The 18637-nt window shown below is 45.1% G+C and overlaps 1 protein-coding gene across 2 annotated transcripts in view; it reads right to left on the bottom strand.

Moving 5' to 3' along the window:
• SLC9A8 (solute carrier family 9 member A8) overlaps window positions 1-18637 on the bottom strand; it is a 61211-nt gene that overhangs the window by 26232 nt on the left and 16342 nt on the right. For both annotated transcript variants that reach the window (XM_077335594.1, XM_077335595.1), the window contains 3 exons: window positions 12111-12169; window positions 8022-8105; window positions 3575-3676 (listed from right to left, as the gene is read on the bottom strand). In XM_077335594.1, the coding sequence (XP_077191709.1) occupies window positions 3575-3676; window positions 8022-8105; window positions 12111-12169 (245 nt within the window). The remainder of the gene's footprint in view (window positions 1-3574; window positions 3677-8021; window positions 8106-12110; window positions 12170-18637) is intronic.

The raw sequence follows: 18637 nt of genomic DNA, 5'->3' as shown, positions 1-18637 counted from the left end.
CCCCCTTCCTCCCCAGAACCCCCAAATGGCCGTTTGAGCATTTCACATTAAAGATTGTAAAGGGTGTTACATCTCACATTTCCACCATTTTCTCTTTGGCTGTCAAGTCATAGCTGACATGGCAATCTGGCAAGGTTTTCAAGGCACGGGATGTTCAGAGGTGGGTTGACATTGCTTGTCATGACCTTGGACTTTCCTTGGTGGTCTCTCATACAGATACTGATCAAGTCAAGTCAGATTTCACAGCATGTAGCCATAGGCCATTGCAATATAAAAAGGATTTTTAAAGATTCTAAACATTTGAAATCAGTAATGAAATAGTGAATAAGAGAATGAGCAATCATAGATAAATGATGATGATGTTATCTGTTCAGTCGTGTCTGACCCTTGGTGATTCTATAGGAAAGTCTTTGTCACACGCCTCTGTCAATGACCGCCTCCTTTCAGTTGGTTGATTGTCATGCCTGTATCGGCTTTGATCGTGTCGAGCCAGCGGATCCTTATGCGACCACGTTTACTTTTGCTGCTGACCATGCCGAGCATTAATGATTTTTCTAACGAGTTTGATCGCATGATGTGTCCAGTTTCAGCCGTAATATCTTCCCTTCTAATGACATAGTTGGTTTGCTCCTCTCTAAAACTATCTTGTTGGTAACTTTGGCTGCCCATGGTATTCACAGCATTCGTCTCCAACACCATAATTCTTAAGCATTACTAATAACCATTACTAATCACCGTAAGAGCATTTCTAGATTACATATATACACCTATCCTACCATTACCCTAGGTGTTTGCTTTCTGCAGGACCACTTTGGCCCTTATTTTCTTAGCTGCAAGGACAAATAATGACAGAGACAAATCAATTAGTATCAGATTACAAAAACACAGAGCCTCTTGTGGCGCAGGGTGGTAAGGCAGCCGACATGCTGTCTGAAGCTCTGCCCATGAGGCTGGGAGTTCAATCCCAGCAGCCGGCTCAAGGTCGACAGCCTTCCATTCTTCCTAGGTCGGTAAAATGAGTACCCAGCTTGCTGGGGGGCAAAACGGTAATGACTGGGGAAGGAAATGGCAAAACTGTATTGAGTCTGCCATGAAAACGCTAGAGGGTGTCACCCCAAGGGTTATACATGACCCAGTGCTTGCACCAGGGATACCTTTACCTTTAACAAGAACACAAGTTTTTTCCAGGCTGGATTTATCATTTATCCCACCTAGTAGGCCAGCAAGAAATTTGGCCCTTGGATCTGTATACAATGGGCAAGCCATACAAATACTAACCAACTCTGCTTAGCTTCCAAGATCTGGGCTAACCTGAGCAGTCCAGGTCAGGGCATTACCACCATATTCAGAGACAAAAGAATATGCCATCCAACATGAACATCACGGTAAGGGGACCCTAACAGAAACCAAAAACTGACTTGAGGATATTCTAATGTTTCAATAAGGGCAGAGTGGAAAAGCAAAGGAGATCATCCAAAGGATCAAAAGTATGATGACCTGCTGACTTTAAAGGCCTAGTGGCAGGATGACCTCAGTGGGTGGCATCTGAAGGCTTTTAAGGCATTAATGAGAAACCCCAGAAACTGCTCTCTAATGTCTAGGATTCTTCGTATTATTACCCACAGAGCCGGTCTCAATTGTGGGGCCATCTGTCCCCACATGCAATTCTTAGATCTGGGTGTCAGGTCCTCGTAGAAGTACACACGGATGGAAACTGTATTTCCCCACAGTCATAAAAGGAACAATGGTTTAAATCTATTTCCCCAATAAAAGGTATTTTATGGACTAAAGGGGGGTTACAGTAAAGATGGAGAGGAAAGGCAGTTTAACAGCCAGAGTACTCTTGGCAGTCTTTAAATAGCAATTGGCAGTAAAAACTACACTGCCAGTTTCAAATAATAGCAAGCAGTAAAATGCTGGCCAGGAACACTTTGCCAATCCCAATCCAAAAAATAAAAATAAAATTATTTGTAGCATGTCTAGTAATTTAAGAAAACCAATTAATCATTAGCTCACAGATAAACCAAGAAGAGAAGGAGTTGGCTTTTATACCCCGCTTTTCACTACTCCAAGGAGATTTAAAGCGGCCTACAATCACCTTCCCTGCCTCTCCCCACTACAGACACCCTGTGAGGTAGGTGAGACTGAGAGGATTCTGACAGGACTGCTCTGTGAGAACTGATCCAACAGCACTCTGACTGACCCAAGGTCACCCAGCTGGCTGCCTGTGGAGGACTGGGGAATCAAACCTGGTTCTCCAGATTAGGGGCCATCACTTTTAACCATTGCACCAAGCCTTCCAGCCCTCTGAAATCCCCCCAGGGATGTTCTTGAAGGACAGAAGCTTTCCTTGTACAAAGAGGTGGGCAAGTTCCTTGTATCCATAAATGTAAAGCCTTATTTTTGTAGTCTATATAAGTGATGTCTAGGGAGACCCATGTCTTGGCATAACAAAATAACACTCTAGGAAAAGAGCATGGCCAGATTTAGGCATAAACTAAGTGAACCACATCTAAGGATTATAACATCATGGTGATTCAGCTGTTCCTGATTTACTGCCCTAATCTACTAGATCCTGGCTTGCATTTTTTAAATAAAAAGGCTGCACCATTATCTTTATAACTCTGCAACAAAAAAGGCTTACTTTTTAAAAAAAGCTAAGAAGTGAACTAATAGACTGTGGCAATAGATTGTACAAGAGTATGGCAATCTATCAATTCAAAAAATCTTTTAAAGGCCTCCAGTAGGTGAGGGGAGATGGGAGCATAATGTCATGAGGATACCCCTGAAAATAATAGTGCTGTAAGAAAGCCAAGCCAGAGCAAAGCGCTCATGTGGATACAGCATGATGTAGCTTAGAGCCTCAGCATTTCATAATCTGGCTCTGGTAAAGACTGCTGTGGCTTAATTAATTACCTGGGAGCTCCCTAGTGTAAACTCTGCCTTTCTTCTCCTTGCGTAGGGATTTATTATAATCCTCTGTAGCTCAGAGCAAAACAGCTAGGCTCTGCATTGTAAGAAAAGGAAACAGCTACTGTATTCCCTGGGCAGGAACACATAAAATGCTGGCAACTGTGAGAAGCAGAACAATGAAGTGCACCTTTGGGAATACCAGAGGGAATAATAAGCAATTGAAGTTAGCTTCAATTTCTGAAAGATGTGTGAGGAGACTGAATGGCATAGGCAGGGAACAGGGTTCAGCATATGGCCTCCATGTCCTCCACCATGGCCTGCAGTCATGCAAACTTGACAAGAGTGCTATACTTATTACAGCTTGGAGTCATGTTTAACACCCGGTTCTCAAGGTGGTTTGTCCTTACAAGCATCTCGATAATAATCAGAGAGAAAAATTATTACAGCCAAAGATACAAGTCTCCAGGATAGCCTGACACAATGCTGTTAGAGGTTCTGAAGCTGGTTAGTCAACTGCATAGTTGGTCAACTGCTGGTTAGTCAACTGCAAGACTCACCTGCACGTAAAGCTGCATGTACCCTAACCGTACAAATGTCACAAAGACTTGCATCTTCCTATGTTTCTTACTATATTTTTGACAACGCATATATGAACTCTCACCTGACCCAGGAAGTATATTCCTCCTCCAACAATGAAAGCTGAAATTGCTGTTCCAATCACAGAAAACAGAGTGATGGAGCCTATATTCTGAAAGAAGTTCCCCTGAAAATATGAGGGGGGAAAGCCCAGTTTAGACAGTGCTTAATCGAAATCCTGATATCATCTGGACTCCCAGATCATCCAGAACCAGTTTTCAGCAGATGGGTAGCTTCTAAACACACAAAAGTAATATTGAAGTGCAATGAATTTGAGAACTGCAGAGTGCATTTTCCTAGCAATGTGAAAACACATTTTTCAGTATTCAACATTCATTCAATATATACTTTATTAAAAGATATGAAGGCCTAGGGGGGGAAACTGGAAAAACTCAGGGTGAAAAGGACTGTTTTCAATTTTTCCAATAGACCAACTTGGGACATTTTGGGGAACACTAGGGAAAAACCCTCCCATGAAAATTCTTCTCTTTTGGAATGAGTGACATTCTTTTAAAGACAAGGTTTACTTATATGAAGTATGAAGATTTTACCTAAATTATTCCACAGCGTCAAATAATAACTCCTGCGTAATCTGTAGCAAATACACTATTAATATGCTATACGCTTTTAATATTTCCCATAACAAATCTGTTTTTCATTTATTCATTTATTTTCACATTAATACCCTGCCCTTTCTTAGAGGCTCAGGGCGGCTTTCAAAAAAAAAGTTAAAATATACAACAGGCATTAAATCAGGATTTAAAATTCATGATTCAAATTAAAGTCAACCCCGTTTATTCACAGGTCGTCTCTGCTTTCTGAGGAGGGGGGCCATATAAGTTCTTGGAGAATTTGCTTAGGGGTGGACTTTCAAGAAGGGAGGCCAGCATCTCAATGCTCTTTTGACAGCATTTGGATGACCCTGACGAGAGTTTTTATCCCAATTACACACTTCCTTTACTATTTCCCCCTACTTCTCAGGTGCCAAAAACACTAAGAGTGTTGGTACCGGAGGTGCAACAATCTGCAGTTCTCTCTCGCACACCATGCTGGGTGTTTGTGCACCTCTCTACGCTTGTGGGGAACCAGTCCATTTCTATTTACACTCTGAAATCTTCGTCACAAAACACAATCAAACCATTTGATATGCGAAATTATACATGATCATATATTCCAACTTCCTCCCAAATTTCCAATTTTTATCTCCAGAAATAAGGAAGGAGGGGAGAGTGGCATTTGTCCTTGGCATCCCTGACCTCTGCCTCCCCTTCCTTTTCACTATGAAACAGACCACTGGTCAATTTGGCACAGTACTCTCTATGCTGACTAGGGGGAAGTTTTTGCTTAAGGAATCGGCTTTGGAGATGGCATCACCCAATGGTGCGTGGGTATACTACCCTCCCTGTCTACCCGATAAAGGCAAGACCAATCTCAGCATCTCCCCATCTAAAATTAACACAATTATCAGTTAAACATTTTTGTGTTAGTGGAGAACATCTGAACAGAAACCAAGACCTCTCTTTCCCATGTTCCCATCCCTCTGGAAGATCTCTCAGGACTACAGGGAGCCTGTACTACACACAGAACTCGCACACAGAACCACTAAGCATAGGAGAAACCGGGCAGTCTTCTTGTGGCACTCAGCCAGGCAATCTAAACTCAGAACCCCTTTGCTTTGACAATTTAATTCTCCACTCCTAGAATAGTATGGGTCAGATATTCTGAAATCATCTGCACTGTGCCAATTTGTTTTTAGGGTAACACTAACATTTTTCTCCCTCCAGAATGCGCTCGCCTGCTTCATTCCATATAGATCATTTGATTGCCATTCATTAAAAACAGATTAAAGTAATCCACTTCCCGCTCTGCTTATGAAGTTCCTAGTAACACAGTATTAACTGTTAACTATTAATATTTGCTGTACGGTGAAACGGCAGGGTCTAGCCAAGATTAATCTTGGAATTAAAAGTTTAGGTGGATTGAGGCTAAAAGTATAGACACGTGTCCTTTCCCAAACGGCCTTAAGAAAATCCATCCTCTTAAAAAAAAAATTGCCATTAAAAGTATTTCTATTAGAGTACTACTTCATACGTGACAGCCAGACTACATGTGATGTTGGAATGCCAAGACTGGAACTCCAGAGGCTTAAATGGCTTTACGAAATGGTCTGGGGTTGGGGGAGTATGGCACTATACAGGTCGAAGCTGGGGCACTCTGCCTGAATTTGTTTGGTCCCAAGACAGAGCTTTTGATTAGGCAGGGAGCTAGTAAAAGCCTTCCGTCTCTAATGGGAGAAAGTGAGGTGTAGGCATTCTTAAATAACTTAGCGAGGAGATTAATTTCTCTTAACACGTGATTTACGTGACTGAAAACAGGTCTGGGCTGTTTTAAGCCCCCCAAGCAGGAGAAAAAAATTACAGTTCTCAGATTGTGACTGTATTTTTCACTACTGAGGCTTAAAGCAGTGAGGGCGTGGGGGTGATGGGGCTTGGAAGGGTTGCCAGGTCCACCCCCCTCCTCCAGCCATTGGCAGGGATGGAGGGTAGGATGCCAGATGGAAAATTCCTGGGGAAGACAGGGACTTCAGTGGAGTGCCATTCAGTCCACCTTCCAAAGCATCTATCTCTCCAGGGGAATTGATCTCTGTTATCTGGAGATGAGCGGTAATTCCAGATCCCCACGTCCCATGTCCAGAATGGCAGCCCTAGGAAAACTGCACATCCAGAAATGTCATCATGGAATGCCGATACTGAAAAGCTGGCCGGTATCTATCCAGACACCGGAGAACATTCAGCATATTCTCACCAGATTAAAAACATGTTTTTTGAAACATTGGCCCCTTATCTCAAACATTAAAGGATGTGAACAGAAACCAATCTTTGCGTGGAAGAGAAGGAGAAACATTAAGGAAATAATTTCTGTGAAATAGTTTACATTTAATGATCGTGGTTGGCCAGTAGGTAGATATAAATGTGGTAATATGTATGCGATTCAATCTTCAAATGTTTCTATGGTATCCACTATACAGAGGTCTACAAATCTTAGCATCACCAAGTATATAGTACAGTGGATACCATAGAAACATTTGAAAATTGAATCGCATACATATTACCATAGGATTAAGTCTTATCCTGCTGATATATGATAGGAATGCATTTAGAGGACCTATTATTAAAGATTAAAGAGTATTTTACATCACTAATGAAGATACCAAAAATGAAAAAGAACCTAGGTGTTCATTTTGATGTTTTGGAATTTTGAGGAATTGTTCATAGTTGAATAAACTATTCATTTGCCATCGCCAGCTTGAAAACTATTTCATTTACTTGTATCACGGCTGATGGGTCTTCACCTGTAGCGTGGGTTGCTGGGCAGAGAAAGACTAAATGAGATGGCTCTCTGGTTCTTTTGAGGCCTGTGATCAGATCTAATCCTACCGTGATCACGTTGGCTATTGTCTAAAGACTGATTCAAGTATATACATGTATTACTTGATGACAACTGCATCAAGTAAAGACTGCCAACAGGTGAACAGGTCATCACAGTGATCATAATAAAAAATTATTTCTATCCTGCCCTTTCATAGTGATCAGGGTAGACAAGAACCATAAAACAAAATACAAAGTTAAAACTAAAACATTACAGCCCACCTAGGGTCCCCAACTAAAAACTGGCAAAACACGGGGTTTATCAGGCAGGAGCCAGATTGCCAGATTTCTTCTCCTCTCAGTGGCGAGGCCAGCATTACTTGGTGGATGTTACTTTGGGCCACGGCCACAGGCCCAGTGGAAGAACTCCCTCTAGCAGGCCCTGCGGAACTGGTTTAGGTTCTCAGCCAGGAGCTCATTCCACCAGACTGGGACAAAGGCCGAAAATGCCATGGCTCTGGTCAAGGCCAATCTCCCCCCCCCCCACACACACACACTTTTCTGACACTCAGTTCTCAACATTTTATCCCTTCTGGAGAACTTTCAGTTCTCACCAGGCCTCAGATCCCTGCTTCAGGTCTGGAAAGTTTACAAAAATCATTTGTTTCTTCCAGCAAATACTGTGCATAACAGAACTGTTCAGAAAAGCATTTTAACGTGTTACTGTTTCACTACCTGTAAAACCTAGAGAGGTCTTTCTTGCCAGTTCTTTTATTGTATGTTTTCTATTATTTCTTAATGTTGCCACCTGATAGGGAAAGAAGAAGAGAAAGATCTGCTCCTCTGGATTCAGTCAGTTTGCAGGATCCTGGACCCAACATTAGGCAGGCTTTATGGCCTCATTCCCAGCTCAGGTCCCCCCTACCTCCTCCAATGCTTTCCTCCCCAGACATTACCCCCCAAATCTCCAGGAATGTCCCCACCCAGAACTGGCAACCCTATTTAAAAAGCAAACATGGGATGGCAGAAAGCTGCCATATCAGTTCACAGGAGTCTGTTCACTCATTAGTACAAACCCACAGAATAGGAACTGCGGCATCTCACCTTGTGTAATGAATACCCAGATTCAAATATAATCGGGGGAAGTAAAAGAAGAAAAAACATATTAGGACGAAACATTTCTTCTTCCTGAAAAACATAACAAAAAGATAAAGAAAGGACTGAGGAAATGTGCAGTAAGGGATATAATATCACATCACGAACGAAACAAAATCAAATGCAAGCACTATAGAATGTCTGCCTAAAGGATAATATTTCAAACAAACAAAAAATCACTAGAAAATGAATAGAGTATTAATCTGCCTCATTTCCGACCACAAATAAAGAGGATTTTAGGATAGCAAACATTCTTGGGATTGCCTTTTAAATTGCTTTTCACCCAGTAGCTAAGCCCCCTCCCCAAAAAAAATCATTATGTGAACTGCTGAATTCAGATAAGCAGAATGAAATAATACTATCTTCCAACAAAAAGCTTTCCACAATAGAAATAGTGAATAGTTTTCAGACTCAGAAATAAAATAATCAGGAGATGGAATTATAAGGTTAGGTCCACTAGCAGAAACCTCTGGTTGCAGATATCGCTGTTTTTCCCCCCTCCCTGCAATCCTTTCAAAGCCTGGAAAAAGTTGGTTTGCAGAAGCCATATGGAAGAGTTAGTTCTTATATGCCGCTTTTCTCTCCCCGAAAGAGTCTCAAAGTGGCTTACATTTGCCTTCCCTTTCCTCTCCCCACAACAGACATCCTGTGAGGCAGTGGTCCCCAACCTTTCTGAGGTTGGGAACCGGCAGGGCATCGGGGCGTGGCCCGCACATCGGGCCGCACCCGCGGGCCACGCCCACGCATCGGGCCGCGCCCACGCATCGGGCCGCACCCGCGGGCCACGCCCACACAGGCGTGGCCGGCCCTGATTCCCTCTCCCCGCCCTCCCGCATTAAGAAGCTTCCCGGGCCGCAAGCTTGCGGCCCGGGAAGTTTTTTACTGCGGCGGGGGGGCGGGGAGAGGGAGCCGCGGCCCGGCACCATGGCCTTCGCGGCCCGGCACCGGGCCGCAGCCCGCAGGTTGGGGACCACTGCTGTGAGGGACGTGAGGCTGAGAGAGCCCTGATATTACTGCTCAGTCAGAACAGCTTTATCAGTGCTGTGGTAAGTCCAAGGTCACCCAACTGGCTGCATGTGGGGGAGGAGCGGGGAGTCCACACTCCTAGCCACTACACCAAGGTGGCTAAACATATAGGTCACTAGACACAGTGGCTCTCTAGCCACAGAGGTCACTAGTCTGTAATGAGGAGGAGGAGGAGGAAGTCTATGGAAACACCCTTTATTACTTCATGTGATTCTCATAATCACAGGAACCAACTTTTTCAGGAGCAGAAGGGACAGCAATGAAAATTCAAGATCCTTGCACAAGCAGATAGCTGGATCAAACCTACCAACTAGATTGGGGCAGCCAAACTGTGGCTCTCCAGATGTCCATGGAATTCAATTCACATTATGGGAATTGTAGTTCATGGACACCTGGAGAGCCACAGTTTAGCTACCCCTAAGCTAGATGCACAACTGTAACTGGTTCAGTGTGGAATTGCCTCCAAGGGTAGCTCTGGGTCCATAACAGATTAAAAGTTTTAGCTTGTCTTTCTGATGGGGGATAAGCAATTTGGACATCATTCTCCTGGTTCCCTTAATAAGCATACCACCCTAAACAGTTACAAATCCCTACACAGCGGACTTGGCCCTCTAGTTCAAGAGAGAATATTCAACCCCAAGAGCTACTTTTCCTGAAAATGCAATTTCAGATTGTAATATAATTGCTAAGGTATTTAAAAATATATTGGCAATAACAGGAATTGGAAATAAAGTGCTGCAGAAGCGTTTTAACTCATACAGATTGGCTTTGAATCAGTCATTTACTAGACTTTCAAAACGAAGTCTTTAAAAAATATTACATGCTGGTTTCAGCAAAATCACTTTTATCAATGTTTCATGCTTTTCTCTGTAGTTTTACAGTCACAAGCACAAAATCTGTGCTGCGAATTACAGAGGACTGCAGAAAATTTCAAGAGTGCTGACTTTCTTAAAGAAAATGGATATATTCAGTAATCTGTCAGCTGCTAATTCATTTCTTCAGCAGTAGACCAACCTTGTGAAATGTTGATTGTTCTCTCCAAATACCTGGCAGTTTAGGGAAACATCTTACAGTATTGATTCCTTAAGAAGAAACTGGATATTGTTATGCAAAATTCATGGATAAGACCTAGAACAAACCCAGGGTTTATAGGGGGCTCTGTGGCTGAAATCACCTGGATACAGTTACTGTTAAGCATGGCAGCAATCCAAATGCTATGCTGGGGATTATTAGGAATGGAATTTAAAACAGCCAGTGTCATAATGCCCCTGTATAAATCAATGGTGCTGTTTCATTTGGAATACTATGTACAGGTCTGATCACGGCACCACGACAAAGATACTACAGCAATGGGAAAAGGGCAGAAAAGGGCAACTAAAACTATTAAATGGATGGACCACTTTCCTTAAGTAGAAAAGTTAAAGACATTGGTTTCTGTAGCCTGGAGAAACCACAACTGAGGGGTGGCATAACAAAGGTTTACAAAATTATGCATGGGACAGAGAAGGTAGAGAAAACAGTCCTTTTCTCCCTTTCTCACAATGAAAGAACTCATGCTCACTCAATTAAATTAATGAGAAGAGGAAGAAGAAGAGGAAGAAGAGGAAGAGTTGGTTCTTATATGCTGCTTTTCTCTACCCAAAGGAGGCTCAAAGCAGCTTACATTCGCCTTTCCTTTCCTCTCCCCACAACAGACACCCTGTGAGGTGGGTGAGGCTGAGAGAGCCCTGATATCACTGCTCGGTCAGTTTTATCAGCACCGTGGGGAGCCCAAGGTCACCCAGCTGGCTGCATGTGGGGGAGTACAGAATTGAACCTGGCATGCCAGATTAGAAGTCCACACTTCTAATCAGGACACCAAACTGCTCTTAGAACAGATAAAAGGAAGTACTTCTTCACCCACAGACTAATTAACACCTGGAATTCAAGGGCACAGGAAGTGGTGATGGCTACAAACAGACAATTTCAAGAAGAGCTTGGGTCAACACATGGAGCAGAAGTCCATCAGTACCTATTAGCCACAATGGAACACTCTGCCTGGGGCATATTCTAAATGCTTGGGGGGCAACAGTGTGAGGGCTTTTGGAGTTCTGGCCCTGCCGGTGAGCTTCCTTATGACACCTGAGTTTTGGCCACAGAGTGTAGACCTGGATGGGTCTGATCAACATGGCTTCTCTTAAATTCTAATATTCTACTCTTAGAGGGGCCTCAGTTCAGCAGTCAGCTCAGTATGCAAAAAGCTTCAGGTTAAATCCTCAGCATCTCCAGTTACAATGGCTCTCTGGTAGAAGGTCTGTGACTACAAGATAATGCAGTAAATGATAAGCCAGCACTGAGATATTCATTTGTTTAATATTTTTGAAGACCAGTTTCAAAAACTATGGGCTTCCACGCAGACGAGGGGTGGAATTCTAAGTTTAGCTCTTCGTAGAAAAGAAACAAAGGTGGAAGAAGACAAGATTTCTCGGAAATAAAGAGGGTGAAAGCACTAAGTCAAGGATGTGGCCTTGTATAATCTTCTTTATTTCTCATTGGTAGAGGTTGCTTTCACAGCTGCGTTCCCAGGCTGGCTGGAATGAACTTGCTGTACTGTAATGCTAGATGAAAATTAATTTTTGTTTCCTAAACCCCACATCTTGTGACATGTAAGGCAGGGGAGGTGAGACTGTTTTCCAGATACAAGGAAAGGGGCTGCAACTAGGAAAGTGAGTCATACCTGCCTCCCCACTCCGGGCTTTATAGTCCTAATGTTTGCAGGGGGGTGGATAGTATGTCCCCCACTTCAGGGCTTTCCAAATAATCTTGTATTTCTTAAATTCTACTACCCAAGGAACTGCCCACAAGGCTTACCCCCACTTGAATGGCATGATTGTGAAAAACTCATCCTGTATCAGGATAGGACACACTAAGTTGGGGCGAGCAGAGACAAATGCCAGCAACCTCTTTTGCTTGATCAAATCGTAGGCCACGTATGAAAGACATAGCAAAGAAAAAGTGCATGCGCCTGCTTACCTTCCAGTTGGCCAGCTTCTGAAATTCTATAATTTTTATAACTGCTCCCATGAGGATACCTAAAAGAGAATGAGGTACGGAGGGAGAGAAAGCACAATATCAAATCAGAAGGCCCCTGCTCAGTGAAGTGGTCAAATGCTCAGTTTGCATTTAGTGTGTTGTACTAAAACATTCATTAAACCCTAGGGCTGGCGCGAACGGCTGATCTGTTCCAATCTCCTGCATAAAACTCTGTCCTGCACACATCAGCCAGCTGCTCATCCCCCCCTCCCCCCTATTATTAACCAACCCCATGAAGGAACTACAATTACACAGGAAGTCATGACGGAAACCAAGATGTGCCTATTCTAGTGGGTGGACAGCCCCACGCAACAAAGGCGTTCTGGCAAGAAATGGGATCTCAGCCAATGGTCCTGAGCTCCCCTCGTTTCTGAGCTCTTGCAATGTCCCTCTCAGCCTTTGGCTTCTTAGTCTGATTTGCCTCTCTTGGTGCTAGCAGCTGACCCACAATGATGTCGCATCAAGGGGACTGGGAGGAAAAGATTACCATTATTGTTGGTTTAGCTGCCCTGCTGTGGCCAAAGACCTGGGCAGGTTTTAATCAGGCAGCTGACTGGCTACTAATGGCCAATTGGAAGACCTTAAGATTCACATTCCAGGGTTGTCATTATTATTACTATCTTCCGCTTAGTTTAAAGCAGCTGAGGCAGCCAAGGGAACACTGTGATGCTCTTTGCAGCCTAGGGAAACAGAACAGCCATTATCTCAACTAGATTTACTTCCGCTCCACACTACTCATTACTCTTGCTCTCCCGTTCAACCCCTCTGTCTGTTTCCTCCCTTCACTGCTAAGTTTTGAAGAGGAGTTGGTTTTTATACCCCACTTTTCAATGCCCAAAGGAGTCTAGAAGCAGCTTACGCTCACCTTCCCTCCCTCTCCCCACAACAGACACCCCGTGAGGTAGGTGGGGCTAAGAGAGCTCTGACAGTACAGCTCTAAGAGGACTGTGACAAGCCCAATGTCTTCCACTGGCTGCATGGGGAGGAGCGGGGAATCATACCCAGCTCACAAGATTTTTAACCACTACACCAAGCTGGCTTGCTTGCAGACTCCTCTGAGTCTGCCTTCCTTTGGCTGGATTCTGTGCTTATCAATGATTTTGACAGACACACCTTATCAGATGGAGATGGATCAACATTTAATCCACTCTGTAGTTCTTAAGGTGCTGAATCTAAAATGTAGGATATGAAAAATGTCAGGGTGGGGGGAGAGTCATCTACTCCTTCCTGTACCTTGGAATCACTTCTGGTGCTATTTATCTTAGCTTTAAGAAGCACAGGAGCAGCACATACAATCATGAGTCACCTTGTGCTTGCCATGCTTGGGAAAAGCAGCGGAGGCTTTTCCCCATGGCCTATACCTGGTTTCTAAAGCATCTAGATCCAGCTCCACTACAGTCACAGCACAGAAGGCCTGCACGGGCCACTGCACAACACAGCAACCTCTCCCGCATTCTGCAGAAGACAGCAAGGGCCAAGTCAATTAGGAGTGACAGAGGCCAGCCCAGGGCTGCGTCAATCAAAAAGGGGAACATGTACGATTTCCCAAATCAGTCGAGTTATTTTGCTCTCTTTTTACCAACTGCCTCAAGGGGCAGACCAACAACTGGGGCCAGAATCTGGGAGAGCTGGATCCAAAGCCTCACCTGTGCCATACAGGTGTGTGACTTGCCTCACTGCTTCAGTTCCCTCTCTGTACAATGGGAATAGTCACAATAAATCCATGAGTGGCGAGGGCTGTAAAAGGCTGGTGGGGGTGGACATCACTTTGTGCTCTCACCATTGTTCTTTGCTGCAAATAATCAGAAAAAGGCTGCCAAGGAGCAGCAGTGACCATTTTTAATTCACAGGACCAGCTCTGAGCAAAAGTGTAAAAACTGTGTGGCATCCTCTGTTTTGCCTCCTCTCTGCCTCATGACGTGCCTCTTTCAACCTGTTGGCTCTGCCCACGGAATAAGCCTGCCCTCTCTGACAGCCTTGTGCCATCCTCTCAGAGGGCAGGGCTCCCCCCCCTCCTCCCCAAGATTCCTTGCTGGCCTTGGTCTACCCGATTGTCTGGCTGCTTGTGCACTTTGCCCTGCCCCAGAGCCTGGGTTAACCCGCTAGGTTCTTTGTCTGAGGAAGGCTCCCCTCCCACTGGCGAGTCTCCCCCCCCACACCCCATAGTATCTCAAAGGATGATCCCAGAACAGAGGCCTTTGCAAATTAAAGGTGATATATGGCTTGTGACGTTTATTTCCACATGTGCATTCTTAGAGCTTGGATGCCATTCATTATTCCTTACATGATGGAATGAAAGAGAGGGCGCTGGAGGGCATTTTTAAGCAGGCAGATGGTACCTTGATCTACCAAAGCAGTCAGGAGAAACGGCAACATCACATGAGCCGCTCCTAATGAAAACATTGCTAGCGCAATGTTTGGGAAAGCTGAAGCTCGTTTCCCTTTCAGACTCAAGTGCTTCAAGTCAGCCACACGAGACGGCCCTTCTGACAACAGAACTGTTTGTCTGAAGAACAGGAACTGGGGCTCGTTATGAACCTCGAAAAGCTTTTCTGGTTGGGTTAAAATCAGGGCAAAGGAAGCCGTGCACAAAAGGCAATCCCTCCAAACCACTCTTCTTTCTATGTACCAGTCATGCCTGGATAGCCCTGGCCCGGCTTGCCTGATCTCAGCAGCTCTCAGAAGCCAAGCAGGGTCAGCTCCTGTCTGTAACCCAGTCACACCAGGAAGCCAACACTTCCTATCTACTGGTTAAGCAAACACATCAATGCGGAAAAATCCCTCCCAGACAATCGTATCTGCCAGGAATGTAAAAATCAAAGCGGGGCATTGCCGGAAGACTCTACCAATGCAATTCAGTGAACTGTCCAAGGCCCAGGGCCGAAGCAACCTTAATTTACATGGGCAAAGCTATAGCTGCACTCTGGCATCACCTTGGTCACAGCTACTGCACAGCTTGGACCTGGTGAGCAAGCACTTGGCTCGCCGGTTCTCTTTGCTGTGCCCAGTCCTGGATTTAGATCTCACAGACCGAGAAAGTCCCCAGTTCAAAACTTAGTTCAGGACAATACTACACAGTCTGATTTTCAATTAAAACAGGTCTGCGCTACTGAGTCCAGGCTAGGTCCTACTTTCCTTCCAGCTTTTAAAAAAATCAGGGCCTCGATTTGGCTTGGAACTGCCATGCAGGGGGAGGAAGGGCTCTTTCTTCCCCCCACCCCCAACCCATCCAATCTTGCTGAGCCAAAATAACCCCAGTGTGGAGTTATTGGTCCCACTTTGGAGCTACATGTGCAATATTCTGCACCAGACTCATTAAAAACCACTTTGTGTATTGTGACCCTGGAGCAGCCCTTAACAGTTCAGGCTAGCCCAACCTTGTCAGCACTTGAAAATTAACCCGGCTTAGTACTTGGATGGAAGACCACCAAGGAAGGCGATGGCAAACTACCTTTTGCCTTGGAAACTCCATGAGGTGGGGTCAGTAGGTTGCTACACAATGGCAAACTGAACCTTTGTTTGGCCCTTACACACTAACTCACGTGTTCTTAAACAAGCCACTTCGTTGTTCTGGCCACCACCTACAATAGAGAAATAAATAACAGCAGCCTGCCTTGCAGGAGTGCTGTAAAATTAACTGAATAGTTTTGCAGAGAATTGTGCTGAAGACATCCCGCTGAGCTGAAATGACCCAAAGAATCGGGTGGTAGAATCTCACCAGTTTGGTGTAGTGGTTAGGAGTGTGGACTTCTAATCTGGTGATCTGGGTTCGATTCTGCACTTCCCCACATGCAGCCAGCTGAGGGACCCTGGCCTCGCCACAGCACTGATAAAGCTGTTCTGACCAAGCAGTAATATCAGGGCTCTCTCGGCCTCACTTCCCTCACAGGGTGTCTGTTGTGGGAAGAGGAAAGGTGACTATAAGCCACTTGGAGACTCCTTTGGGTAGAGAAAAGCAGCATATAAGAACTTACTACTACTACTACTACTACTACTACTACTACTACTACTACTACTACTGACCCATGTGGTCCCTTCCAACTCTTATGATTCTATGCTACTACTATTACTACTATTACTATTACTACTACCCTCCTCCTCCTCCTTCTATTTTCCCTCCATCCTTGCTGGTATAGCACAAGTGCCTTTCTGTGGCCTTCGAAATGGAAATGCATTCCTGCCAGTACAGATACGCAGCTGCCTGAATCAAGCAGCAAGGGGGGAAAAAACTATGGCACCAACACCAACCAGCAGGCTCAAGGTTGAACACTTCATCATCACAACACCGCCCGCGGCGCCACAGGTGCCGCGGACTAAATAATTCAATAAGGAGTTCTGGGGCGGGATGAGGAAGGGTCTGGATTGGACCCTTCCTCTGGACAGACAATCGGAGGGACCAATTGGCAGGCACGAAGCGCCTGCCGATTGGTCCCTCTGATTCCCAGCCCCAGCAACTGTGAGCCGCGCGCAGTGCGGCTCGCAGTTGCTCCTTTGCCGGCGGCTTGACGCATCGGAGGTGCTTCGCGCCTCTGATGCGTCAGGCTGCCGCCGCCGAAAAACCACCACCCGGGGGAGGCCCCGCCGCATCAGGCTGCCGCCGCCGAAAGACCGCCACCCGGGGTAGGCCCCGCCACCTGAGGGAGCCCCCGCTGACAGCCCGCCGCCACGCAGCACCCACGATCAAGTAAGTGCCTAGCGCCCGCTGTATTACTCATACAGCGGGCTTGATTACTAGTCATCAAAATAAAAGGCTTATTTCAGTAAATAACCAATTAAGGTCTTCACAGATAAACAGGTGGCTCAGATATTGAATCTAGCATTGCCTGAGTCTCACGCTCAGGTTTATCCACAACTGGCAAACTATGGCTCCTAATCCCCCTCCAAACCAGAATAGCAAAGCACAGTTTGATTGTGGTTTGCGGTTCAAGGGGTACTACAGTTTGCCACTCTGCATGAAATGACCAATTGAAGTCAGTGTGAGAACTTGCGAGGGAAGGAAAGGAGAAGCATGGAAAGGAGGGCACAAGGATGGAGCTTGGTCATGTGATGCCTGAATACAATTTGATGCCGCATCTGAACCAAGCTGAAGTCAAGAGTCTGTCTGCAAGAGGACACATCCGTGTTGAATAACTACGCCAAGGAAAGGCAAAAGAGCAGACATGGAAAAGGAGGAGTCGAAGAAGCAAGAACCAAAAAAGCAGGACTAGGGTCATAGCCAAGCACAAAACTATGAAGCCCCGGTGCCTGAAAGGTTTTTTAAAGCCCGGAGCCTCGTTTGGGGTGGTCATATTCCCAATTTTTTAAAAGGATCCCACAGTTCTTTGAAGACTGAGCTAAGCAGACAAAATTTACAGCCAAAGCTCATAGCCCTATAGTATTAAGACTGAAACTCAGTAAAACAGAGCTGCAGGATAAATCCAGACAATTCTCTATGGAGCCCATTTGTCTTTCTACATGCCATACAAGGCGTAGGGATATTCTTCAGGATCACAAAGAATCAGATGACTCTTATTTCAAAGGGTTTGCAAAGTAGTCACCACAGCTTCAAAATATTCTGTGGCTGAAACTTGGCCTTGATTCTGTGAAGGTTCAAGGGGGTGGCAGGTTACAGTGGATGAGCAATAGGGTTGTGAGTGTCCTGCATATTGCGAAGGTTCGACTAGATGTCCCAGGAGGTCCCTTCCAATTCTATGATTCTAAAAACTCCTCCTTTAGCCCAGACCAATGGGCAAGTTTTGAGACATCCTAAATACAGAAGACAGCTTCCCCTATTCTAAGGCTGCTGGAAAAGGCCATTAAGAGGATCTGCCATTCGCAGACCTGGCCAGTAAAAGAACTGTGAACTTTGCAGATGCTATTCTGATAAGAGTGTAGAAAACAGCTGCCCTTGCCCCTGTGACTATGTTCAGTTTGTGTGGAACACAGCTTACAAACAATAAGGGCTCCCAACTAAAAGAAATATCTACACCACCGTGCCTAGGCGTGCTGTGCTAGAAATCTCTTGCAGGCTGGTGACATGAGGAGGGTGCACAAAAGAGGACAGGGGATCAGAATGCAGGGAATCACTTGGAAAAGGTCAAATTAATACAGCTTTGTGTTGGAAAGACAGGAGGTGCTGCTAAACTGCTACAGGCTAGATTGAGCAACTGTGAGAAGGGAGGTGAACACATATTATGCTTCATAATTGTATAGAGGTAATAATGCCCATGTTAACTCAAATACTTTGGCCACCTCATGAGAAGGAAGGACTCCCTGGAGAAGAGCCTAATGCTGGGAGCGATTGAGGGCAAAAGAAGAAGGGGACGACAGAGAATGAGGTGGCTGGATGGAGTCACTGAAGCAGTCGGTGCAAACTTAAATGGACTCTGGGGAATGGTAGAGGACAACAAAGCCTGGAGGATCATTGTCCATGGGGTTGTGATGGGTCGGACACGACTTCACACCTAACAACAACAACAACAACCACA

The sequence above is a fragment of the Paroedura picta genome, chromosome 4 (assembly GCF_049243985.1).
Source record: "Paroedura picta isolate Pp20150507F chromosome 4, Ppicta_v3.0, whole genome shotgun sequence".
NCBI classification, from domain to species: domain Eukaryota; kingdom Metazoa; phylum Chordata; class Lepidosauria; order Squamata; family Gekkonidae; genus Paroedura; species Paroedura picta.
Note: the sequence above shows the minus strand (reverse complement) of the source record. Positions and strands in the feature narration are given on the sequence as shown.